The 25,847-nt window shown below is 46.6% G+C and overlaps 2 protein-coding genes across 2 annotated transcripts in view; one reads left to right on the top strand and one right to left on the bottom strand.

The window, feature by feature from the left end:
- Positions 1–602: 602 nt before the first annotated feature.
- On the top strand, positions 603–1,551 carry PIGC (phosphatidylinositol glycan anchor biosynthesis class C). Its single transcript, XM_010216972.2, has one exon. It carries the CDS (start codon positions 618–620, stop codon positions 1,503–1,505), a length of 888 nt encoding a protein of 295 aa, XP_010215274.2. The 5' UTR covers positions 603–617; the 3' UTR covers positions 1,506–1,551.
- Positions 1,552–11,512: 9,961 nt separating this feature from the next.
- Positions 11,513–25,847, bottom strand: part of DNM3 (dynamin 3) — a 151,241-nt gene continuing 136,906 nt past the window's right edge. Inside the window, 5 exon segments of the mRNA XM_088524463.1 lie at positions 11,513–11,745; positions 23,688–23,924; positions 24,666–24,712; positions 24,714–24,838; positions 24,841–24,892. Of these exon segments, the coding sequence (XP_088380589.1) occupies positions 11,676–11,745; positions 23,688–23,924; positions 24,666–24,712; positions 24,714–24,838; positions 24,841–24,892 (531 nt within the window). The 3' untranslated portion in view covers positions 11,513–11,675.

Consider the following 25,847-nt stretch of genomic DNA (forward strand, 5'->3'; position numbering starts at 1 on the left):
CGGCCCGGGAGGCGGGAGGGCCGGGCCGGGAGGCCGGACAGGGCGGCGGGAGGGCGGCCCGGGAGGCGGGCGGGAGGCCGGGCAGGCCCGACAGGCCGCGCGCGGGGCCCGCGGTGCGCGGGCGGGGAGGGCGAGCGGGGCGGCCGCGCGGGGCCGGGCCCTGCGCTTTGCCTGTAGCGTCCAAACACCCACCCCGGCTCCCGGGGCTGGGGAATCGCGGGGCTAAAAAGGGGCCGCGGTGCTGAAAAGGGGGACGGGGGTGCCCGGCCGTGCACCCGGGGTTTCGCCGCTCGTGGTGCAGACGGGCTGCCCCAGGGCCTCAAGAGCTGCCCTTTCCCAGGGGTGCTGCCTCTAAAGCCTCCTGCTCCCTGTTAGGGCTCAGGAACGGGGAAGCTGCGGACGGGGCCCTTCCCTGTGCCTCCCAGCACGGGTTAACCTAGTACCGTGCCCTGCTCAGGAGCGCAGCGCTGCGGGCTGCTTTCTGGGGGGGGGCACGAGCTGGAGGAGGAGCAGGACCTGAGGAAGTCACCGTGTGGGGTGTCCCCAGGAGCCCTATCTCACGCCCGCAGAACTCCCCGGCGCACGCAGAGGCGGTCGGACCAAACTCGGGTTGAAGAATGGCCCAGGTGGAGACGAGCCCCGGGAGGCGCTGGCAGAAGGTGCTCTATGAGCGCCAGCCCTTCCCGGATAACTATGTGGACCAGCGGTTCCTGGAGGAGCTACGGAAGAACATCCATGCCCGCCAGTACCAGTACTGGGCTGTGGTCTTCGAGTCAGGGGCAGTGGCGCAGCAGCTGTGCAGCGTCTGCGTCTTCGTCGTTACCTGGTGGTACATGGACGCCGGGATGCTGAGCCCACAAGAGCTCTTCGGAGCAGGCCTGGTCTCTTCCCTGCTTGGCTACATCCTGTTCCACGTTATTGACGCTGGGGACGGGAGGCAGAAGAGCGGGCGGACGTGGTGGGCAGACCTGAAGAGCACAGTAGTATTCATTGCCTTCACCTACGGCTTTTCACCGGTGCTTAAGACACTGACAGAATCAATCAGCACAGACACCATCTACGCCATGTCGGCCTTCATGCTCCTGGGCCACCTCATCTTCTTCGACTACGGCGCTAATGCTGCCATTGTATCCAGCACGCTGTCCCTCAACATGGCCATCTTTGCCTCTGTGTGCTTGGCATCCCGCCTGCCGCGCTCCCTCCACGCCTTTGTTACCGTCACCTTCGCCATGCAGATCTTCGCCCTCTGGCCCATGCTGCAGAAGAAGCTGAAAGCCCAGACGCCCCGGTGCTACGTGGCGGTCACCGTGCTCTTTGCGCTGGCAGCGCTGGCAGGACTGGTGAGCATTTCCAGCGTGGGTGCCGTTCTCTTCGCCTTGCTGCTGCTCTGCATCTCCTGTCTCTGTCCCTACTGTCTCATTCGGCTTCAGCTGTTCAAGGACAATATTCACGGCCCATGGGATGAGGCCGAGATCAAGGAGGATCTCTCCAGGTTCCTCATGTAGGCCTGCCTCTGAGGAACAGAGGGAGGGAGAGAAGGGACCCTCTGCTAAAAGCAACATGAAGGATCCTTTCTAAGAGACAGTCCCTGACACACCGGACACCTTGACAATAAAGGCTCTTGCACAGAAATAGTGGCACATTTGCATGTGTTACCTTCAGGAATACTAGGTTGGGCCCTGTGGCAGCAGTCCTGGGCACAGAGAGGGCTCACAGCCAGTGGCTCATCTGCTCTGCAATAGTGCTTCAATAAGCACCACCAGCCCCTTGCTTCTGTTCCTGCAGCTGACAGGTAGAAGCTTTGAATCAGAACTTGCCAGCTTGGAGAGGACACCAACCTTCTCGCGTCCCACCCTTGCAGTCCCTTCCCCCTGGGTGAGCTTTTGCCCTCCCTCTCCGCAAGGGAGGCTGTCACAGAGCACAGGATCAGGGCCAGCGCAGGCAGCAGGTCCTTCCTGCTGACGCTTCCTCACGCGGGGCCAAGGCTGGTTGGAGTCGTGCGGGAGAGAGGGGGGACTGGGCTGGCATGCGAGGGTCACCGCAGGCCCGGGAGAGGAAAAGGGGTAGGAGAGACAGAGTGCTCTGCAGAGAGGCAGGGTCACCCGGGGCCTGCAGAGGAGCTGCGAGGAGGTGGGGAGGCCAGTGCTGCTCAGTGGCGCTCCGGCACGTCGCACGAGACAGCCGGAGTCTCCCAGTGCTGCCAGACAACCCTGAGCCCTTAGGAGAAGGGTTGGTGAAGATCGCAGGAGGTGACAGACGCCCTTCTCCGTCGCCAGAGGCTGCTGTGACCTCCCACCCGCGCTCGGGCCTGCCCGATGGCGGAGCCGCCACGGTGGCACCGCGCTGCCGTCCTGCCCGGCCGGCTCCGGCTCGTGCCACAACAGAGGGCGCTGCCGGCCAGCGAGTCGCGCTGCGGCGCAGGCCAGCGCGGGCCCACCCGGGTGGGGAATTGCCCGGATTCTGCGATCCTGGCACCGGCTGGAGCGTCCCCCACCAGCCCTGCCCTGCAGCATCCAGCGGGGAGCAGGGGGCCTGAGGGAGGCTGATCCCACAGCAGCCGCATGCAAAAGGGAACCCCCAGCTCTGAGGGGGGTTCCCTCCACAGCCACTCTGGTGGACCCGAGAGCCACCTCAGGGGCCCGAGAGCCACTTCTGGGGCTTTGTGCATCCCCAGCGCTGGCACCAGCTGCGAGGACAGGTAAGTAGTCACAGTGCCCAGCCCCGTGGGCGCAGGCATCCTGGTGGCACAGTGCTCATGGAAGGTGTCAGTGCTCCCCCTGCCCACAGTGAGGTAACAGCCGCAGAAGCCTCTTCCCCTCCCCGCTCCACGCGTTCATCACCGCGGCACTCAGGGCACGTGCACACCTGGGCCTCTGTGAGTGCAGAGCGTCCGTCTGGGAGAGCGTGTAGTGCTGGCTCTGCAGGTACATGGGCGCGGGGAGAACAGTCCTTCCAGAAGGGGACACCACGCAAGCTCAGATACTGCCAGAAAGGAGCTGTGCTCCATGTAACAGCGCTGGCTTCACTTAGGGCTTCCAAGCTGCACGTCTGGACTCCGCACCGCCCGGAGAAACCTTCCCCAGGAAAACCAGCCCTCTGCCCCCGAGTCGCACCCAAGATTTAGCAGCACCAGTCCGTGTTTCGCTAACAAATGCTCGCCTATTACTCATCACTTGCACCATGGTGGATCTGGGCAGCTCTGTCCCAGAACGGGGCCTGCACAACACAAGACCCTCCCTTCCCAAGGAGGGAGATGGCAGGTGGAGCCCCACCAGCTCACGGCTGGCAGCAGGACAGCTCGCAGGGCCAACCCAACAGCTAGGGAGGACTTCCTGGCACCGGCAGGTGAAAAGGGGCTCGGAGAGAACACAGAAGCGCTTCTTTGCAAGTCTTTTTCCTAACCTGAAGCATTTCAGTTTTCAAAACGCACTCACCTGCTCTGCAGGAGCACAGTGACTGCCTGAGCAGCAACCTCTGCTGCACGCACAGCTTTTTGTGCCCTGCTAGCAGCAAACCCCAAATTACTGAGCACCAGGGCTGAAGCTGCCGGACTGTGCGCCTGCCCTCCTCTTACGATAGCAAAGCAAGCAAATACAGAAGGAAAACATGCACCCCGTGCCCAGGGCACAAGCCCCAGATGTTCATTCCTTGCCCAGGGCTCATCATCCTCAGCAATAAAATCTTTGGTCAGGGAATTCTGGAGTCAGAAGGCCCACAAGACATGCATGTTGGGCCTGCCATTGAATAGAAGGTTATTTGACACAATGCACTATTTCTCTTAATTTTTCATGGGGCATCTGTGGCTTGTTAAATCTAGCACAACTGTAAGGCAGAACTTCCCTTTCCTTCACAGATCAGGTAGAAAGGAAAAACTGGGAATCTTTAAGCTGAGCAGACAGAATTAACCGGCGTTTATGGCCTACTTTTAGCAAACCTGTCAGAATCAACCTGTTTTAAAAAAACTGTCTAGAAAGATGTTAATATGACACTCTTCAAAAGGACTCAGTAGAAGAATGAAAGGTTACAAGAGCAAGGAAACCTAATGCTACAGAAGTGTAGCAGGAGTGCAGCATTTCTGTTGTTTTGCTTTTTAATCCATCAAGTGTGAAGGATTTTTGTGGACAAACAGCCCACACGTAGAACCGGCTTCTCATCTCGGTGAGCAGACACAGCACGTGCCTTGGGTTTTCTAGGAAATGAGCAACCCACTTTGGGAGTCCCTAATACCTCCTGCGCTTGGAGCCATTCTGTCACTTGCCAGGTTTGATATGTTGTAGTAGTCATGGTGACATCTCATTTTTATTTTAAGAAAATCTGAAAGGCTTACAGCACGTGTCCCAGCATTGCAGGGAACAGCTGAGTAGCCCCATGCTCACTATCAGGACAACATTTTTTCAGTTCTCCCAAGAGAAGACCATTTCTTCCCAAGGAAATTTCCAAGAGAGTCATTCTGCTGCGAAGAACCGAAATAGCCCATCTTGTTTGGGCGAAAGCCTCCACTTGGGAATCCTTTGATATCACGAGTTACGAGTTTTTGGAGCAGGGACAGTTCCCACACTTCATTCCTTCTAGGGGAAAATACGTTGCCCCAAGCACTGTCTGGAAAGCCTCAGGGGTTCCAGGCTGCCATCAAGAGCACCGAAATGTCAGACTCTCTACCCCTTCCCCAAGGAGGAATATTGCCTCAGAAACACTCTGCCCAAGTCCTGATTGCCAACAATCCCCCTGAGCTAGGAAAAGGGCAAACGTCAAATATGCACATATGAAACCAGGTAGCAATAGTCACAAAGTAACATGGCCCTGGGAAATAAAGGAGCTATAGAAACAGCAACAGGCAGAGAGAATCAGTGTTGCTGCTCCCCGTCAGACCCTGCAGACTCGTGACAAGGCCATGCTCTGAACGAGGAAACTTGGTCTTAACTCCGCATTCAATTCAGTGACTCCTGCGTAGGGACCAATTCAGGGACCGCTGCCTCTCAGCAGTGAAACTGCTTTAAGCATTCCCTATCTGAGGATACATCGGATGCACACCATGAGACCAAACAAAAATATTGGTCCTTCTTGGTTTATGCAACTGAGAAACCATTAAATGTTACTTTGCATAACAAAGCAGGTGCAGTTTCTTTAGGTTGGGGTTTCCAAATCTGCTGGGATACAGCACTTCAAGAGGACATCTTCGTTCAACTTCAATCTAGCCCAAAGTTAAGTAATTCTAAACTGGCCAGGGATAAACGTTGCTGCTCAGGGGAATCACTGACCCGTGCCATTTGGAATATCCATCTCGGGAGTCTGCAGCAGGGAAAGACAAGTGTCAGCCACCACCACAGTGACATCAGGCTGTCTCCCCTGCAGGAGACGGGGATCTGGGAAGCAGGCGACAGCAAAGCTTTAGGTTTTGAAAGCAGGATCTTTCCATCTCTCCACACAGCAATCACTAACCTTTTCTTTATGACATGGGGACAACAACATGAATATCAGGAAACAAAAATTAGGGGGGTTGTCTTGACACATCCCTTGTCAAGCAGCCTAGGATGCCTAATGCCACCAGCTGGTGTGTGGCACCCTTAGCCTTTTCCACTTATCCACAGAATATAGGTCACATTGTGCCTCCATTTCACCCTTGCACAAATTCTCTCCAATTTATCTAAGCAGCTTAAGATACCTTTTTTTTTAATATAAAGTAAATGAAAACATTGATTAGATTAGATGAACTCCTTGAGGCTTACTCCTTTACACACTTCTCCAGCACCCAAAACAAACCCATTTTTTCTGCCCATTAAATGCCACAGTCTTTCACTTGGATGCCACGGGAACAGGCACATTTGCAATCGCAGGGGTAGCTACTTACAGTTATTTGAGCTCGGATGCTCCAACAGGGTTGGCCCGCAGAGAATTCAATGGTTCAGCTAGAGAAACGGTCACAGCAGCTGCGATTTCTTTATAACCATGTAGATTCATCAGTGCAGAGAGTGCTACTATCGAGTGGGCATTCCATTCCCCTGGTTTATTAGCCTCTCCTCAGAGGGTCTCTTCAAGTCTTTGTTGCTAAGACATTGTCCACTCTTCCTCCTGTACCATTAAGCCAAAAGCCCCTTCTCTGGAGCCCCTAATGGATAAGGGATTCTGAAGCTGTGCTAGGATCCCAGCAGCACCTCCCTCTCTCTCTACAGATGGCCACAATTTCAGCAGGACCCAGGCAATTACTTTCTGGGGGTGTTAATGGCTCCATTTAAGAAAGAGTGGGTGAAGCCTGTAATGGAAAAGCATTTTCTTTTATTTATCACCAAGCTTATCACTGATTCTGAAAATAAAATTTTTATTTACAAATAGTGTAGTGCAAAGTAAAGATAATTTTGGCCAAAAAGACAACACATTGCATATAACACAAAAGAAATGAAATGTGCGTGTTAGGATGATCTTCCTGGAACAGCTGGAGGAGGTCGCCTAGGGGAAAAAAAAAAAAATAACCCAAAATTCATGGGGAGGGAGGTGAACAGAATTAAAACGGGAGGTAAGATACAACAAAATGGCTCATATACAAAATTATAAAATGGGTTAAGAGAAAAAGGCACAGAACATGCACAGTAAAGAAAAGAGCATGAAGGAGATGAGAATCAGCTGGCTGTCAGCACAGCTTCTGCTTTCATCCTCACCACTTCCCATCTGCCATGTCGGCGCCACAGAACTAGGACAATCGCATCACGAGTGTCGAGATCCTTGGTCAGAAACTTTCTACTTTTCTTGCAGAAAATAACATCCGCCAGAAGAGCTTTTCCCCAGCCAGCCTTAAAATCTGGACCACGGTTTGTTTCAAACACTGTTCTTGGAGGAGGCCGGTAAGTGAGATTCTGATGGATTCAAGGAATGACCAGACAAGATGATCTATGCGTTGGATTGCAATATTTGGAGGGGACATTGCTGAGGAAGCCTAAAAGCTTGGGTGATGGCAGTGCAATGAGTCTGCTGCCAAAATATGCAGGAAAGACCCTTGGCAGTCAGTGACTTAGCGCAGCAGTCAGAGCAGAGCGGCTGCTCATTCTAGTATCCAGCAGACAACACTGACATATTAGCTGGCCAGCACGAAGGGAAACAACTCACACAGGGATATTTAATGTACTCCAGCCAGCCAGGACACGTGTGGGACACTCCTGTCTACTGAGAGTGAGTGCAGACACTGCCTCCGGCGCAGCCATTAGAGGCTCTTCACAAAAAGAAAAAACCCAGGGCTCACAAGCATTAACAGCAAATTTGGGACATTGCTGCCCTGCCCATCCCGTGTTTTGCTCCCCTCTCTTTCTCTAGCACCTAGGGCCCAGCACAGGGACTGTCTTGCTCAGGCAGGACACGTTCCCTTGCGGAGGAAGCTGCTGTGCGTTTCCTACTTGCTGTCCTGCTCTTCCAAGCACTGAGTCCAGTGACTTGGCTCTTACTAACCTGCGGGAGGAACTGAGCAGCAGAGACGTGGAGGCATCTGCATGCTCGTACTCCATCACTTCAGGGAGAAATCCCTTCCAGGCGGAACGCACGCACACGCACAACGGCACTCCAACTTCTGCTCCTGACGGCTCGCTGGACCCCTGCTCAGCTCTGAATCTCCCCAAACACGTCTTCCCCAACGGTGAAAGAAATATCTGGTACTGCCTGGAAAAGCACTCACCCATTTCCCAGCAGAACATCTCTGCAGCACTCCAAGCCCCTAACGGTATCAAGCTGAACACTTTCCATGGGTCACTTCCCTCCCATCTCCCCATACACTTAAGTGATATCTCTAGCGATATGAACTGCAACATGTGTCTCTGGTGAATCCTTACTGCAGTCCAAACAGAGAGGTGGAGTGCAGCATGCTGAGGTTATGGTGAAGACCGCTCCTGCGCATCCAGAAAGCAATAATAAAAGCCCGTCAAGAGTTACAGTTTATTTCAGGTTCAGAAATGCAGCATAACATTTTTACAGCGGGTGTATGCAATGCTTGGTAATGACCAATGACTTGCTGTGCTCAAAGGCCAATACCAGGAACCATTTACAGACTAGGAAGCCGATGGCAGATGTTTTGGCTGTTATGAAGTAGGGTATTAACATACAGAGCAAAATTCAGACAGAAATTAAGCGTTAGCTCCTTACATAAAGAAGACATTGCTTACACCATTCTGGGAAAGCAAAGAAACAGGAAGTGAAACAAGCGGCTCTCGAGACGGCACAAATCATATATCAAGCAAGAGTGAAGGGCTGTCGGGACGGGAGGAGCCGTCGGTATCAGCTCGCCTGCAGACAAAGCAAGAGGAAAGACGGGCAGAGTAACATTCATTTACACAAGGGAGCTGTTCTGCTGGAGCCCGGGGGAAGAAGCAGGAGGCACCGTCCTACACGCGCCAGGACGGGAGGTGCCTCCCCAGCATCACATGTGCAAAATAGCTCTGCTCTCAATTCAGGAGGCTGGGGCTATTTTAAGACAGACAGAGCTAGCCAGTAATCTCAATATGCTGTATATATATTGCCTAGTGTAGCTGTCAGCAATATAGAGTACAATATTTGCTATGTTATACATTAACACAAAATGTCATAACCTATAACATGTCTCTTTTAATATAATAAATATCTCCTTTTATGAAACTTACTCAGAAAGTGCAGTAAGATCGGCAACAAAATAAACACATACTATTTACATAAACCTTTTCATTGAACATACAATCTTTTTAATCCCAACACAAGATCCCTTGAGATTAAAGACTGAGAGCTATTTTTATGGCACAGGTGAGCTCTTCAGCTGTTGGTCATCTGCGATGGGATGAGGTGAAACATGTTCTTTATGCAGAGATCTAGTCTTAGTCTAAATGCAGGAACACGAGCACCCTCCTGAAACTTAGCCCAAGTATCATCCAGCTAATACAAAGCTCACGTAAACTCAGAGAGCCTTCTGTTGCTTAACCTAACCAACCTACCCACCCAGAAGTGCTGCATTTCAGGAGCAGGGCCAGGTTTAGGTGTAATCTGAATGGGGATGCAGCAGAAGGAAGGGCCGCGCAGCTGCACGCTGTGCCCCACGGCCTCAAAACGAGGGCAGAACCCAGTGGTGCTAACACCAGGGCTACAGACCCCACGACTTCCCTTCCTCCTCTTGATGGTGAATCTATCCTGGAGAGCTTCATTTGGAATTTGAGACTACCACGGAGAATTACCATTTCTTGTGGGGCAGACTTAAGGGTAGCAATGAATTGTGATAACTGTGTATTTCCTTAAGCTTCACAGAAACCATAAGTAATGTAAATTAAGGAGTCTCAAGTATGTTAATTAAACATTTTTAGACCAAGAATTATGCCATCTGATTGAGGCTCCTAAGTTACCAGCATTCCCACCCTGGGGCCTGGCGTCCTGTGCAGCCACACCAGTCTGAATCACTTTCTGGAGCTGCTGTCTTTTCCCACCAAGCAAAGGAGGCCTTGGACAGCTAAAGCTGTACTCAGGCATTTAGGGTTGGATGGGGTGAATATTAAGATTTGGGGTTAACAGGATGACTCTCGCTGGCTGAGGTGGAAGAGGTGCTAAGCAGGGCCTTCTCACAGAAGGCAGCTGCCAGCTCAGTAACTAGCTGATAATCTATATACAGGTTTGCTAGCTAGGCAATAATATGGACTACTACAGTTGCTTATAAAAACTTATTTAACAGATGCATTATATGTTACAGAAGAGAGCACTACAGAGTGGAAAACAGAAGAAAAAACATCAAAATATGTTTTCACTTTTTCTGTAGTAAAAACCAATGTAGTGCAGTTGCAGTTGCGCCCTTTTTTTCCCTTGTAAACTGATTTTCTGCACTTGAAGATTTGGTCCTGTTCTCTAGACAAACACTGGCCATTTCAGCCCTTTGCTGAGACCATCAAGCTGCCACTGCACTGAGAAATTCCATCTTCACTGCCCTTCAAATACTGATATCTGGGCTCCCCAGGCGTGTGTCACAAGTATGAGGTTGACAGGAAATTAAAGTTAAGCTAACACACAAATCATGGTGCTTTTCCAAGCTCACCTCTCATTTAAGCAGAAATATGATTTGTTTCAGTAAATAACATAACTGTTATTTAATCAGCAGCCTGGGACTAATTAACAGGGAAATTTTCCACTGGTTGTGGTTCTTAGACTGGATTCTTCCTAACCACGGAGATACAACATAATGTAGCCCTATAAGCAGTCTCCAGAAATACATTTATTAGATTGTTATACTAGTGGCCTTTGAAACCACCAAAGGCTTTGCCTAGGGATCTGTAACTAAAACTGTAGTAACAACAATTAATATTTTCTGAAGACACAAGACCAAATTAGTCTTTAGTATAGTTCTATTGATTTAAGTTTTAAGCCACAAGGATCACACTAATCTTAAGTGTTTAAAATTAAGTGATAACGGTGTAGTGGTTTTTTTTTTTTGATGCACTAATACACAATTTGTAAAACAACAAGCAGAGAAGACCTCTGAAAGTGAGTATCTGCTAAAACAACACACTGCCAGGATGCACAGCTGAGTGCTTCTTAGTACCTATTTGGATTAAGAGACTCCCAGTCTGAGGCAGGTGGGACCTCAGGAGATGCAAACGGAAAACCTTTCTATAGTGGAACTTCCTTGACTGGCTTGAGCCAGTATCTTGAATTCAAACTGGTTCCTTGGAGAGCTCACATCCAAACCAAGGCCATAGCTCTGTTGACTGGCTCCCACAATGACCAAATGCAGTACTCAACCTTCTAAGTCCTTCCAGGCAGCATATTTAGACATATTACCCACACTCACACACACATAGTGCTTCCACTTAGTTCAGCCAGGGTACCAATATGAGCAAGTCCTAGTAGAGGACAAAGCAAGTTGGCCCGTGTTGGTCTGTCATGTACCAGCCCTTCAAACTGCTTCTGTCACATCCAGGATGGATTTGTCACAGCTGCTGAGAACACTAGCTAGTACAGGCCAGGGTACTGCAGCCTGGTCCTTGCTGATCGCCAAGCCAACTTTGGATGTCAGTCACCAATGTGGAAAGAAGGATTTTGTAAAACACTGACTGTACCATACACACCCTTCTTGTTGAACAATGTTCTTTATAAACTAGGTTTCTGATGAGGAGAATTATAGGACAAGCTGCCATCCAGGCTGCAAGAGAGACAGGGAAGTATTGGGCCAACAAGGAGCTTGCTTAAAAAACAACCTTGCTTTTCTTAGCCCAGTTTAGCCATTAAAGAAGACAATGGGCAGAACCCTCTAATTCCAAATGACAGAAAACTTTTCTTTAAGTGGTACACCTTACAAATCTGAAAACTACATATAAAACAAGAAGCCATTCAGACAGAAGAAGAAAAGCAGCAGACTCGGACAACACGTGTGCGCACGCACACACTCACTCACACACGCAATCCCTCATTTGGCTGGGCAGGATTGTGAGCACAGCTGTCTGGGTGAATATGTATGTCAGTAAGTTAGCTAGCATCAGCTACAGCACAAGGAAGAGCCAAGGCAGCACAGACCTTCCCAAAACATTGAAGACTCACAAGCAATGCAGAATGGACAGAGAATGTATCAGTAAAACTGGTTACTTGCCTATAGATGTCCATACATGCCACTATACATTGGTTATTGCAACAGTTATCAAGCAATTTGCTTCCACATATTTGGTTAACAATGAATGGCATGCCAGAAACTTCGTTTAGTCTAATAGGGACGAATCTAACGGACGAATTACAGTGGGCCGAGTAGGTGAAGGGGGTGGTCTTCGACTGGAGAGAAAGAAAGAAGAAACATTAAGCAGAAACACTGAGAATGAACCTTTTGCTACAACTATGTGAACATGCACATGCACCTAAACATTATACTCTTATGTTCATTTACACCGAGGCGTGTAAGTCCTAAGCATCCACAACATGGAAGAAGGCAAAAAGTTTCTGCAACCTGTACCTTATTTCTCACATATCAGAAAGCTCTTCTTCAAGGCTGTGTATTCTGTGAGCACCATTATCTTTTTTGCCATGAAAATTACCAGTGGATGATCATTATTCCTGTTTTTCCCAGTGTCACTCCCAACCTGGGCAGCCACAGGGTAGACTTACAGGCTTTCTCAGACAGAATCCACTGGGGATCTGGGACACAGCCTGAAGTGACTTCAGGTGCTTTGGCAGAAGCAGAAAACCTGCAATTTCTTGCAACAGTTGGGCCAATAGGACCTGTGCCACATGAACGTACTTGAAGGCCAAATAGCAACGGCCACTTTTAAAAAAGCCAGCTGAGGTGATGGATTCTGGATTTATCCACTAACATGTTCACCTTGCAACTTCAGTAGCTGCTGAGAGAACCCCAGGTTCCTTGGGAGGGCTGAGGAGACCTTACCCATGTTTCAAATGGCTGGTTCAGCCCTGGGCTCCTGCGCACTGCAAAACCCTCCATTTCCATGTGGGCTGCATCGGTGCAAGAATCAGACAGCAGCTGCTTAACCCCAGGCGTATTCCCCGTGCAGGCCAAGCTGAGTTCACACCTCACGTCCCTCCCTTTGCCCAAGGATGACGTGCTGTCTCCATTAGATTTCCTGACAGATTCTCTCTGCTAGCTGCCTGCCACCTACATTTTTGCATGTATTTAGGGTACACCTGTATGGACTGCTTCAGTGTTGGGTGGAGATAACCCAGGCAGAGTAGTTATAAGGATTACGTTGTAAATACTCCGTTCCACCTGGGCTAACACAAGCTGAACAGAGCCTGCACTGAACGTTCCTCTCCTGCCCTCAGTGCTTGCACCGGCTCAGGCTGTTCTGCCTTTAGATACTTCACAACGTGCAAATCTTCTTTGAACCAAAACATAATGTATGAGGCAAATTTACACTTGGGAAAAAAAAAAAAAAGCTTGTTTGGCGCCAAGAGTATCTTGTACAGCAATATTCTCTGTTGGTGAAGAAATGAGAATTTTAATCCCTACTATGCCACAAATACGAAGCATGCCAACCGAAGCGTTCATGTAAGTCAACAAGCTTAAAAAAATGAGTCCTAATTTCTTCCTGTTGTATTTTTCTTACAGGAAAAATGTCACTGTGTTAACCATTGTTTCTTGCGCTGCTCCAGTGTAGGTCTTCTGGCCCCGTTTCCAAAATTTGCAGTTTCAAAGGACCACTTCTAAGGCTCTGCATTTCTGCTGGGTTACACTGAATTATGCCTCTGTTGAAATGCCTCGCATTGCATTGTTTGGTGCTTACTGCAAACAGCATGTGTGTACAATTTACAAACAAGGGAAAATGCATACAGCTGTCTTCATATTGAATTGAGAAGATACAAGTCTCACCTTGTATTTTAAGACCAGGGCTGAATGTAGCACAACAACTTCAAATAATGTAATTTAGTCAAATGGCCACCAAGGACTAGCTGGGTCAGATGCTGGAGAGCCCAGTGGAAGAACGTCCTGGACCAAAAATGGCTCTGAGTCATTTTCTCCTTGCACCAGAGCCCTTATGACACCTGAACCATTAACCCGAAGCTTTTGTTAAGCCCACTGTAGAACTGAAGTAGAAAAAAGCATCAAGCTCTCGCTGCCGCCTCAGCATAACAGTTGCAGGGGCAGCCAAGGCTCCCCAGGGCCCTGTCGTGGGGCCCTGTGAAGGCCTCTGCCGCGGCCCTGCGCCCCCGTCCTGGGCCTCTCTCCTCAGCCTGCACCAGGCAGAGCTGCCCGGGCCTCGCAGCTCCCCGCGGTGCCGCCCACGGGCAGCCCGGCCGCCGAGGGGCCCCTCACGCACGGGAAATGCCACGACCATGCAGCTCTGTTGTTCACACACTGCTATGGGCGCCCCAACTAGAAGAGCAAGATGCCAGTCACCGGGCAAGCCAGAGCAAAGCTCGCACCAGCTCGACTGCCCAGTCAAACCCTGCAGCTGGTCCCGAGCAGTGGATTTGGTCACCACGGGCACAGCGTGCCTAGTGCCTGGCCTCATCCTTCCTGCCTCACATTTTGGAAAGGAAGGTATGTGAGAGATGTGCGGAAGCTCTAGGCCCTCCACGAGCAGCCTCATGGGAAGGTTGTAGCTCCACACGCCAGTAAATACAGCAAGATGGGTCAGCAGGAGAGGCCAACCCTCCTTTTTTTTTTCTCTCTCTTCTGAAAAAACGCCAGCCTGAGGAGGCGCAGCAAAGGTTACGTAAACGCGCTCGCCAGCCCCTCGAAATCGCAGCCGTCTGGAGAGTCGGAGCGGCAGGGGGAGCCCCAGGCCGCTGCTGGACACGGCGCTGAGGAAAACCGGAGAAAAACAACCTCCCCCAGAGCCGGGCTCCGTGGCGGGAGTAAATATGTGACTAAGCCCAACTAAATGTTTAGTCTGCGGCCAAAAGATGATACTGGTAGAGACAGCATGGACCATGTTTCCCTGCTTTATCGGGCTGCGATTCCCTCCGCCTGGGAGGGGACTCGGTGCATTAGCGATTCCCAGGCTGCAAAAGGCTGATCCAGATTCATAGAAAGCTCCTGCTTATAAAAATGTAATTTCTACAGTAGTTCCAATTTGGTTATTGTCTCAAACATTTTAACTGCGTTTCCAAGTTTTGGGGGCCATGTCCCACTGCTGGCCCCTTTAACGGTCTGCTGAGCCCGTTTTTTTAAAAGGGAAACAGTGTTTGCAAAAGCTAGTGCTAAAGGGGCAGGGGATCATAGGTCCCCAGGGTTGAGTAAACGAGTCTGCAGAAAGAATCAGTTCTTCTAACTAGCACACATTAAGCAGACATAAAGAATTTACCAATGAAAATTGTGGAGTAAGTATGTATTTAATAACTCCCTGATGTTGCTGCAGAGACTCCTTCTTTGAAGAGCTCAGTGGGGTTTTGAGCACAGGATAACTCGTTCCCTCCACCAAAAAACGTTTTAAAAAGGAAAAGGTTTACATTTATTTTTAACCTAAGCAGCACACAGTTTTTTTTTTCAGTTTTAAGAAAACTCCTAAAAAAACGTAGCTAGGCAAACGCAGAGCAAAAGAAACTAAATAAAGCAAGTCTAGACTTAAAATTCAATCGGAAACATATGGGAGCTCTTCAAGCTTTTGCTTTTTGAGAAGTGCTATCACCCCACATGCAGAGTCCACAAAATATGCTTTCAGTAAAGCACAGCTGTAATTACCATGGGAGGCCCAGCTTTAAGAAGATGGCTTCTCTTTTCAGAGTGCAGCTAACATATTTCTAAATAAAAGGCTTTCGTTTCCACTTACGTTTTACATTCTTGTTTGCTTGTGACCACCAGAGATCACTTGCAGAAGGCATGCACATAACCATATTTTATGATGCATTCCTATAGATTTGAAGTTGTAAACAAAAGTCCATTATTCTCCCTCTTTTACATGACTTTGGTTTTCCTATAATGCAGGCCCCTCAGAGTCCCCTCATATTTGACATTGTCTTTGCAGAATTTAACAAGAAAATATTTAAACAAAATCTCTAAGTGGCTTTAAACCTGACTGCAGGCAGATTTTATTTTAGGTGAAAAGAAAAATTCAGATGTGAGGCATACAATAATGGGATTAAAGAGTAATTTGCTTTCTTTAGGTAAGGAATAAATATAATTTCCTCATTCAGGTGATTTAGTTACAGAGAACAGGCAACCAATATCCTGCGCTTGTCCTTGGGACTACTGTAACGCCTTGACTCAGTTGATGTTTTATACATGTTTTGCTGTTGAAGTAAGATCCTGAGAGACCCACACAACAAATCCTCTGCCTTTCCACATTCTTATATCAACCTCTGTAACTTTCATATGGTTCCTCTTGCCCTCCGTCAGCTTCTGGATTTAGCAGAAAATCCAAACAAGGAGTGAAACTACTGTACACCATGATGGTCAAAGAACGGAAGTGAGACATAGTTTGTAGGTCTGATTAGGTAGTCTACTACCTGTACTTAGAAGCTCTCGATTAGAGCAGATGAAGCACAGCAACTACAGAGTCTCCAGGACAACTCTTGATGAGAAGTGAGAAAATGAAGAGGAAGAAAGAGATTTGATGCCAGTGACACAGGTTTCATGAAAACAGGAAAAGCAGAAAAAGGAAGATGAGAGTAAGAACAATAAGGAGGACTCATTGACAAACTGGGAGGAGGAGATTATGGGAGAAATGAGAAACAGCAATAAATGGCAATGAAAGGAAAAAGTAATAGAGGGGCATATATCTGACATTGTCCCTTATCCCAGCGTAATGCTTGAAGAGAGTAGAAATTTCTCCGATTTGTTTCTGAGCTGGAAAACGCCATTTTGTCAAATATGAAATGTTCCCAGTAAGCATGTCTAGAAGATTGCTATTGTAAGGCAAGTAAACAGATGGACTAAGAAGCAGAACACTCTGAGGACAAATGTCAGTTCTGAAGTAGCTCTCCAGCTGAACACATATATATGAAGCTCCACCAGTGCACAATATGATTGTATTGCCAGATTGTTCAGTTTTTCCTCATGCATAATTATTCCTTTTCCATGAAGGAAAAAAAAAATTAGTAGTGAACCCAAAGAATGTGTCCTTCCACTAGTCATGGCTACGCTGCAGCAATGTATATCAACATTAATTCTAATACTAATATTGTTCCAAAGCATTTGGGTTATTGATGTTCTACGCATTTAAATTGCTATGTATTGGTAATATGAATTGCCTTCTTTCAGGGATGCAAAATAGGCTTCACTATAATAATTTCTTTGCAACTTACGCTGGGTTTTCTATATGACCATCATAAATTAACATCTATCACAAACACACACAGCTATACTTATGTTTACGTGGGTGTTGCATTTTGGAGTTAGTCATTTTAGGGAATTATTATGTCATATGGAAAACTCTGCTTGAATAAACAATGAAATTAATTGAACAGAACAACCAAGACTGACTATTATTCTTAACAAACTGCTTGTTCTTGTTTGCCCTTCAGCAGAGAACATGTCAACTAAGCAAGTGTGCAACACATTAGTGGAGGACTGTCACAACCCTTCAGAAAGCCTGGGTCAGGGTGGCTGGGTAGATCAAAACTCTGCCTGGAGGAAGAGGACTAGGAGTACGGAGCACATACCTTCCCAGGGCTGCTTTTCCCTCCTCTGCCCGCAACAAATGCCGTCAACGGGAGGGCCACTAAATCAGCAGGAGGAGCTATCTTGGAATAGTAGCCAAAGCCTTATGTACTGTTCGTTGTTCAAATGCAGTGTCCAGTATCAATGAGAATCATGTGTACCCTGTCTTTAAACATCACCGCTATTTCTGCTCACTCTGTTTCTCTTCCTTCCTCGCCTTTCCTTTTTCTTTGACCTCCCTCCACCTTTTTGTGTCTCTCCTCTTTACTTACCTTGGTGCAAGGAAGGAAGTGCACATCCTGCTTATCACCTCCAGCTGGAATTGCACCTATTCTTGTCTATGATGACAGACACTAACATGATTATCATTACCAGTGCTGTTAATGTGACTATTGAGTGCCCTTCGTTTCATTAATGATCCAGCACAGTTTGCAGCGGACAGGAGTTTCTAGCCTTCCAAGCTACTGACAGATTCAGAAAGTTTACACTATCACTGTTTTCTGTTTACTGTCTTATGTTTTCTCTTCAAACATAAGGAAAACTAGAAACGTCCTGCTATTCTGTCCACTCTTCCAAACATGGCAAGAAAGACACCCTTGAGCTAGCCCTTCATAGCCTTTATGGCAACTGTCATTTAGCTACTCTGAGATTAAGTAAATATTAGAGACAAAACTTTGGTTCCTGTCTGCATTCCTGGCAAACAACATTTGCTATTGTTCCACTCTACTTTCCTTTTTCAAGTTCAGAGTTGCTAAAAATAAAAACCACTTCCTTTTACAAATAGTATATTGAAAGAGAAAAAGCTAAGAAGGCAAAAAAAGCTTTTGTTGGAAATACCTAGCAGAATAAATTAGTCACTCATCCAGCTGACCAGCTGACACTCCCAAAGCTGCCACTATGCTTGGGGACTGCACTCCCAGCAGTAGCTTTATCCCAGAATCACTTCTTAGAACTCTTCTCAGATTCCTCCTTTGCTCTGTTCCTCTTTCCTGCATCATTTCCATGTACCCTTCCCAATATTGTGGGATTGGTCTACCCAGAGAGTAATGAGGAGCCATTTTCCAGCCTGAACCACTTTGCTGAATTGGGAAAGTACTTGAAACAGTTACAGTAAAGTGGATCTCCCCTCGTCCACTTCATTTTAAAACAAATTTTGCTAAGTACGTTTTAAGACAGGGAGGAGAAAATAGTTCAGGAATGATATTAAAGAAAAAAATATTTGAGATATAATAAATGAACTAAACCTAAAAAAAAAAAAAAGAAAAAAAGAAAACAAATAACTGACTCTTGAGGAACATTTGCTCAACTGTCTTAGGGCACTGAAGGTCACAACCCATCAGAAAATCCCTACACCACTGAAGAAGTAAAGTGGAGCGCCTGGCTTATGAAAGGAGATGCCGGTGAGAGTTAGATTCAGTGCAGGCAGGTTTAATACCTAGATTCTAATGTTTGATATCAAATAAACTTTGCTTTACCTGACCTTTAGGACAGTTACCTGGGTGAGAAGTAAACGAGGGAATATGGTGAGCAAAATCCCACTGCTAGTGTTGAAGAAAGCACAGCGATGCGAGAAGCTCTTGGAAACAGGAGTGAAGACTCTCCTGTCTCTCCCAGCATTACAGTTTAGGCAGCTGAAGAGTCAGTTCTGCGCAAATGCTGTTCCAAATTTCTCTTAAAGTCAGCATTGCAGAGTTATAATGAAACCACAGGAGTTGATGTATTGTGATATTTTACATGTTTTTAAAACCTGCTGTGACCTGCTTTCTGGCCAGCTCCTCCAGCATTCAGCCTCATTCAGAATGCTGCTTATTTTGGTGTCTCCATTAGGACTGAAGCCACCAGATGCCCCTAGTTAAGATGACAAGCATTCCTCCACTGCTTTTCTGCACATGCTAGTATGGTTACTCTAAGTAAAAATAGCCAGTGTTTCTAATGGTCATCACCACCACTGACACAGGCTGCTGTTAAGAAAGACTGCCAGATACCGCTGTTTGAAAACTGGATGGAAAACAGTTAAAAGAGGAGAGAAACGTAAGGAACAGGAGACAGATTCACAGAGGTGCCAGGAAAGGAGTAGGTTGGAAAGAAACCAACATAAAATGGTGAGAAGGTAAAGGAGAGAATATATGGACTATATGGAGAAGGGAGACAAATGCCTTAGACAGGAACCTAAGTGAAGGAAGAATGTGGAAAAGCATGCAAACAGAATGGGCAGGAAAGGGACAGTGAGGGAATGGCAGAAAGAGGCAAAGACAGAATAGTGATAAAGGAGAGAGTGAAGGAAGGAGAAAGTCAGATCTCCCTTCTAAGAGATAAGAAAAAATAAATGGAATCTCAAAGCAGACAGCAGCAAGAGGAACATAGTAGTATATATACCTTTGATCAAGAAATGTAAATTGGACTGGTAACAAATTACACAGAGGTGTCTTTCCCCAGGGCAGAAATAACAGCAAGAATAATTTGTAATCTCATAAATCTCACAAATTTTGAGTACTTGGATAGGCAGAGTTGGAATCCTACTATGGAAGAGCAGTATTTTCAGCTACAATGGGCTCTGGCTTTGCAGCACCCCATACAGCTGTATGCTCTTTTGTCCGCAGATATGAAATGGCTTCCTTGTCTCCCTCTAAATCCTCCAGGATTTGGGTACCTCTCCTGATAACACTCTTGTCTATTTGCACACATGAAGCTTTCCTAGTTGCTCATTATACTTTTTGACTACCACCTCCCCTGAAGCTCATTCTGTGGGACAGTGCTGTGCTTGCAGACAGAGATCATTGAACACAGTGTCAAAACTCCTGCCAAAAGAGTTCGATGCAGGGGCTATTTGACTATTATTTGTATCCCATTAAAATATAGTAGTATGTTTTTAAGGCTGCAAGGTCAAACTCTTAGAAGAGAGGGGATTCCCGGAGTAAGGAAGGCCAACCCATTGGCCCTATGTGCCTATGCATTAGGACAGACTGTAGTCAGAGGATCACATGGGATTTTTTGCAAGGGATCCCCTTCCTGTTTGGTGCACAGTGTTAGACTTTTCAGTAGATCCTTTCAAAGAACTCTGATCCCTAAAAATCCACCGTAGAAGACTTTAACTTAATATTTCAAGTCTGCTGCCTGCCCGTGGGTTGCAGTGAACTGCAGGGAGGCAGCTGGAGGTGGCAGGCAGGGTATGGCGCTCTTTGCCACCAGCATGATGTGTTCTCTCTCCCTTGCTTGCTTCATGCTTAAAGAACAGCCACAGTCTGCAGGGACCACGCACCGGCAGGCTTCAGGAACACACATTTGCACAAAAGTGTCCATTTTCCTCCCTGTTTGAAGGCAGCTCTCTGAAACCTATGCTTAACCAGGTCCTGGGGGTCCACCACAAGTGGGATTGTCTACGTTTTAAGAGCCAAGTGAGGAATGGCCTGCAGCCCTTCCCTGGGGGAGGCCCTCGTGAAGCCGCGGTAGCGCAGCAGAGCGGCACGGAGAGAGCAGCTCCCACCGCCACCACGGGCCCTGCTGCCAGCAGAAAAACTGCATCCATTCAACTGAATTCAAGTGAATTCAATTCACATTCAGGGCATTTAAATGTCATAAATCAAAGCACCTACGGTAGAGCTAAAATTGATCAAGTTCAGGCTTTGCAAACAGGGAGACAGATACACGCCATGGCAAACTGCAGTGGTTCAAGTGTCTACTCAAAGCTACCTTACCAAAACGAGCGCACAGCTGCATTTTCTTTTAAAATACTACTGCAGCCTTTCAAGGGAGAGGGGGAATAATCTAAATTCTGGCAGTGGGGGATATTTCACAAATCATATATGCTTTGGCATCAAGCCCTTAACAAAGCCAAGGGCCTTTACTCACAGGCTTTGCTGGGAGAGATCCACCCACCTCAAGTGGGATTAATTAAAAGAGGCATGTATCATGCAAATAGTTTCTATTTCCTTACAGAAATATTCAGAGCACATAACCCAAAACAGCTTTAGAATCAGAGTGAAGCAAGGAAGAAATTATTTCCTGCTCCCCTAACCCTCTTCCTTTCCCTGTACAGTGGAGCGAGGAACAGTGAGAAAATGTAGAGAGCTCAGTTCCTGCACAATTGCTGTGACTAAATGTTAATGAAGTTGAGAGGAAAAAAAGGTTTTTTATTAAAGGCAGGAGCTGTACTTCAGTAATAAGGTGGGAAATTCTCCAAACGAAATGTGTTTATCATTGGAATAGGATGGTTCAGAACTTTCCCCTGAAAACGACCTTTTTATCTTGTGGCAGAATGCATAAAAAAAAAAAAAAACTTCTATTTCTTTGGCACATCAGGATTTTCAGCTCCATGTGACAGTGCTAGGAGTGCAAAAAAAGCTTCTTTTGAAAGCTAGAACAACTTTAAGAGAACATCTTTCCTCTCAGGAAGCTACATTATTTCCCTAAATACGTCAAATCCTGACACTTCAAGGAATCACTGCAGAATATAGGGGCAAAGCAGAGTGCAGAGCCTCAGTCCAAAAATAAGTCACAGGGAAAGCTCAAGTTTCTGCAAGAACTCTTCCTCGCAACTATTCTTCTTCCCTTTAATATCTCAGACCCATTTTCTGAGTCAATTTCCTTCGATGCTGCAAAGGCTGTTATTAAAACCAGACCAAGCGGAGCAGAAATTCCAAGGCTCAAAAGCAACTTTTAACAGGCACCGGAGCCTGCTACACTGTCCCCCTCAGGTGATTTCCCCCGCAGCCCCTTCCCTGGGATTTCCTCTCGCAATGTTTAGTCAGCAGGAGAAATCTGAAGTTGCAGCAAAAAGGCAGACCCTTCCTTCGTGCTTTTAGCATCTGGGATTTTTATATCTGAGGCTTTCATAACTCTTAAAAAAAAAAAAAAAAAAAAGGGAGAGAGAAAAAAAAGGAGAACCAGGATCCAGTCCAGAAGATTGCAGACATTTTTTTTTCCACAAAAGTGCCAGGCAGGAGTGCGCTTGGTTTTATATCCAGCTACAGCACCGTAAAAGCCCCAAGCTCCTTCATCAGCCACTGCTTTGCCGGCCATCAGCTTCAGCCATGAATTTAGCTGCTCGCAGGCTGCTTCCCTAAGTGGCTTTTGCAAGCCTGGAAATGCCTGTCTGATGTCCCTCCCATCCATCAGTTTGGCATCACTAAGGTTATGGTCAGACCTGCTCCTGGCAAGCAGACTTGGGAAAGCAAGAGCCATGCAAAATCAGGGGCAAGGAGAGGTGCCCGCTGGCGGGAGGGCAAGGCGAGCACTGCCGGAGGGATGGGTCTGCGCCAGAGCGACGGACACAGCCCTGGGCTTCGTCTTCCTCTCTGCTGTCTGGCTTTCTTCTCTGATGGCAAAGTGGAAAAACTGAGGCCACTGCCCTTCAGCCCTGAGCAAAAATCTCCCATTAAGGGGACTGCATTTCAACTTGCCCCTTTTCATGGTCAAGTTTAGTACCATGAAAGGCAATTTTGTGTTTCTCTTCCGTAGTCCTAATCCAAGCTAGGATATCCACTGGGGCAAAATTGTGCATTTCATCACTGGGCGCCCATTCTTTATATTATAAAGGGAAATTATATTAGAAATGCTGACTCTCAGATTTAAATTGCTAACAGCTCTGGTATATCTCACCTCTTTAAAAGAAAGCATTTAGTAGTTTTCATCCAAAGGCAGGTTATAGCTTTAATTCCAATTACTATTTTAAAATGAAAATGTGCACATTTTCTTTCTGCTTCTATTTTAACCCACATTTCTTGAAAATCATTATTAATTTCAATGTAAATTTATTAATTATTATGGAGAAAGCCTTTTGTTCCAGCATGGCCCAATCCGCCCATGCCTCTAATAATTTTGGAAGTTCCTGAAGCCCTTGGAATCAGAACTTTTCACATTTATGAGTGATTAAGAGTATTAGATCATGGTGAAAATAAATCTGATGGGTATTTTATTCAAATATTTTGCAGAAACAACCCCCAGTTCATGCCACGCAGAAAGCCTATAAAATATATGACGTTACTTTTTAAAGTACTGATAAATACAAAGCCCTTGGAAGTAAAGGAAACAATGTGATTATGAAATCATGCTCTTTAACCAACCATTTTGTGCTATATGACCTACACCATTAGACAACCAAGGACTATTTTCAACTGGCTGTAAATTATTTGTCCCGTGAAATAAAAGTCAAGCTCTGACCACTTTGTTCCACTGATTCTATAAGGGCTTGCTCTTGTTCTCCCCCAGAAGAGTCATTAGTGAAGACTCAGAATGACTAAAGCGAGTTATTGTATCCAGTGCCTCTGTACTGTTGGAGGAAGAGATGACTTTGGTCTTTATGAACCCCTCAAGAGGATGCAACACAACAGTGGTTCTTAATGCAAAAGAACCTACTTGCTTTGAATCAACTGTCTGGTAAAAAATATATATGTACTATGTAAAATACATATCTAATTATATATGTACATATTTTAGATATATATATATATAATTGAAAGAGTTTTATCTTTTCAGAAAGTGATGTTTATGCCAAAAATAGGTTCCTCAGAATGCCTTTGACTCATTGCAGGTAATGCTTAATTTTGCTTTGTTCCAATACCTATTCAACAGTGACACATGACTGCTGTGCAGAGCGCAGAATCAGTCCATTAGGCTGGAGGAAGAGAATGATGCCCGGCACTAGGAGATGTGGATGGCTTACCTGGGGACACTGGGAGGAGCCCGAGTTGGCCGAGAGGGAACTTGGGGAGGTCCTCCAAGGGCTTCACCACCACTCGGAAACGGAGGCAGCGGTCCCGGGCGGAATGGGACTGGGGGAGCCCCCGCTTGCGGGCCTGGAGATGGGATCGCAGGAGCTGGTCCTCGGCCAGACAGAGGTCTGGTTGGGGGATTATTTAAGGTAGGCCTCCTCTGAGTCGAGGGACTTGGAGGAGGTGATCTAGTGAAATACCAGAGATTAAGATGCTCAGTAAGTTTTGGAGTTTTGTTTGTTTGACATAAGTGAAAAAAAAATCTTATATCCATGACAACATTTTCCAAAGAAAACAAAACACTATTTGGTGACATAAGCAGCTGCAACGTGAAATGCCAGCTAAGCTATAAGTCCACTGGGGCTTCTCTCAAAGACAGGCGTTTACATACACATCCAGAGAACATGTATATGTGGGAAAACGTTTTTAAAAAATAGCATTTAAATTGAACCATACCGAAGGCCTGCTGGCCCTCATCTGCTTTGGAGATTGTCGCCTGGATTTCTGGATCTGGCTTCCCGCTAGCATAGTATAGGAGAACATAATGCTTTTCATGTTCTAGGAAGGTCAGTGCTTATTGAAACCAGAACTAGTCTTTCCTCAAAGACATTCTTGAATACAGTACATGATATTAGGAAAGAAGGCTAGTGACTTGACTGGAAGGAGAGCACTGGTATTTGAAGTCCAGCTTACTTCTGAGATTCTTGGCAGTATGCAATAAAAGAAGCTTACTTGCATGTTCTTCATCTCTCAGGTACTGGAAGCAACTCAAAACATCATCTAGATAGCAGCAACATTTTCTGATTTCCTCATGAATGTCATTAAAGACCTGGAGGACTAGCTGCCCAAAATGAGTGGGAGGAAGTGCTGATGATGACAACATCTGCCTGTCCTAATGTTCATCGCAAAATGCACATAAAGATCCTTACCTGCGGGCTTGCTGAAGCCAGGAATCATCCACAGGAGGGGGTGCAGGGGGTGGACACAGTGCTAGTGCTAATGTCGCCAATGATTGCTAGAGCTTCCTTAAGAGCTTGGTACATGCGCAGCATTTCATCGCGCCTCTGCGCCTGTTCAGCTGACTCCTCCATGAGAGTGTTTGGTCCTCAGAAGAATATAAGTGAGCGAGGAGCTCTGCATTGATAAATTCTTTTACCTAGTTCATGAGACAAAAAATAAACAAAAACACACACTGCTATTAGCCATTGAAAATACCATACTGAACAAATAAGTTGGGGGAACCACTGTACCAGAGGACAAAACACAACTAAATTGAAACTGTTACTCCAGAAGTACTGTTAAAAGAAAGTATAGAAGACACCCAGGGAAACCAGAGCTCAGAAGGAACTACTGTTTTCATGTGTGCCAGGTAGACCACGGTGGAAAAGACAGTTGTCTGTTAAACAGCATGAACTTGAAAGAGAAGGCAATACTAGTCACATGAATTTTCTCCCTTCTAATAAGAAGAAGTTGAATTAGCAGCTGTCAGTTCAGTTCTCCATAGCCCTGTACAGAAAACTCACAGGGTTACCATTAGCAACAGTCTTTCTTCTAATCTCTAAGTACTTGGCATGAATATTTTTAAAAACACAGAGCTCCCACTATTATCCTGCTCTTTGCTAAGTCAACTGGCAAATATTTGATCATGGAAACACTGAGATAAGAATATATAACTAGGTAGACAGTATTGGTGGATTTGCATATTTTGCTTATCAAACTTCCTAACATTTTTTTGAGGTCAACAGGATGAAAATGAAATACTTCTGTACATACATCTCTCTAGGAGCTCCCTGTGGTTTCAGCCCATCTAGGTACAGCTTCTCCTTACTCGAGCTGCGTCTTCCCCACTACCTTGTATATGGCAATTTCAGCAGCCATGCAGCTCTGTATTAGGCTAGATCAGGGACTGATCCAGCTGAAAACTCTCTGCAGAAGAGAAATGCTAAAAACACTGGTTATAGAAACCTGGGCCCCGTTAAGAGAGGCAAAAAGCAAGAGGTACTCTGATAAATAAGACTGTGGTAAACAGACCAAATGCTGACCTGCTAAGTCCTTGCCTTTGAGACCTTTGTTGTTTTTCTGATCTATTTCTCATCTGGCTTTTTGCGCTA

The sequence above is a fragment of the Tinamus guttatus genome, unplaced genomic scaffold (assembly GCF_059628265.1).
Source record: "Tinamus guttatus ecotype Peru unplaced genomic scaffold, ASM5962826v1 Tinamus_guttatus_pri_ptg000211l, whole genome shotgun sequence".
NCBI classification, from domain to species: domain Eukaryota; kingdom Metazoa; phylum Chordata; class Aves; order Tinamiformes; family Tinamidae; genus Tinamus; species Tinamus guttatus.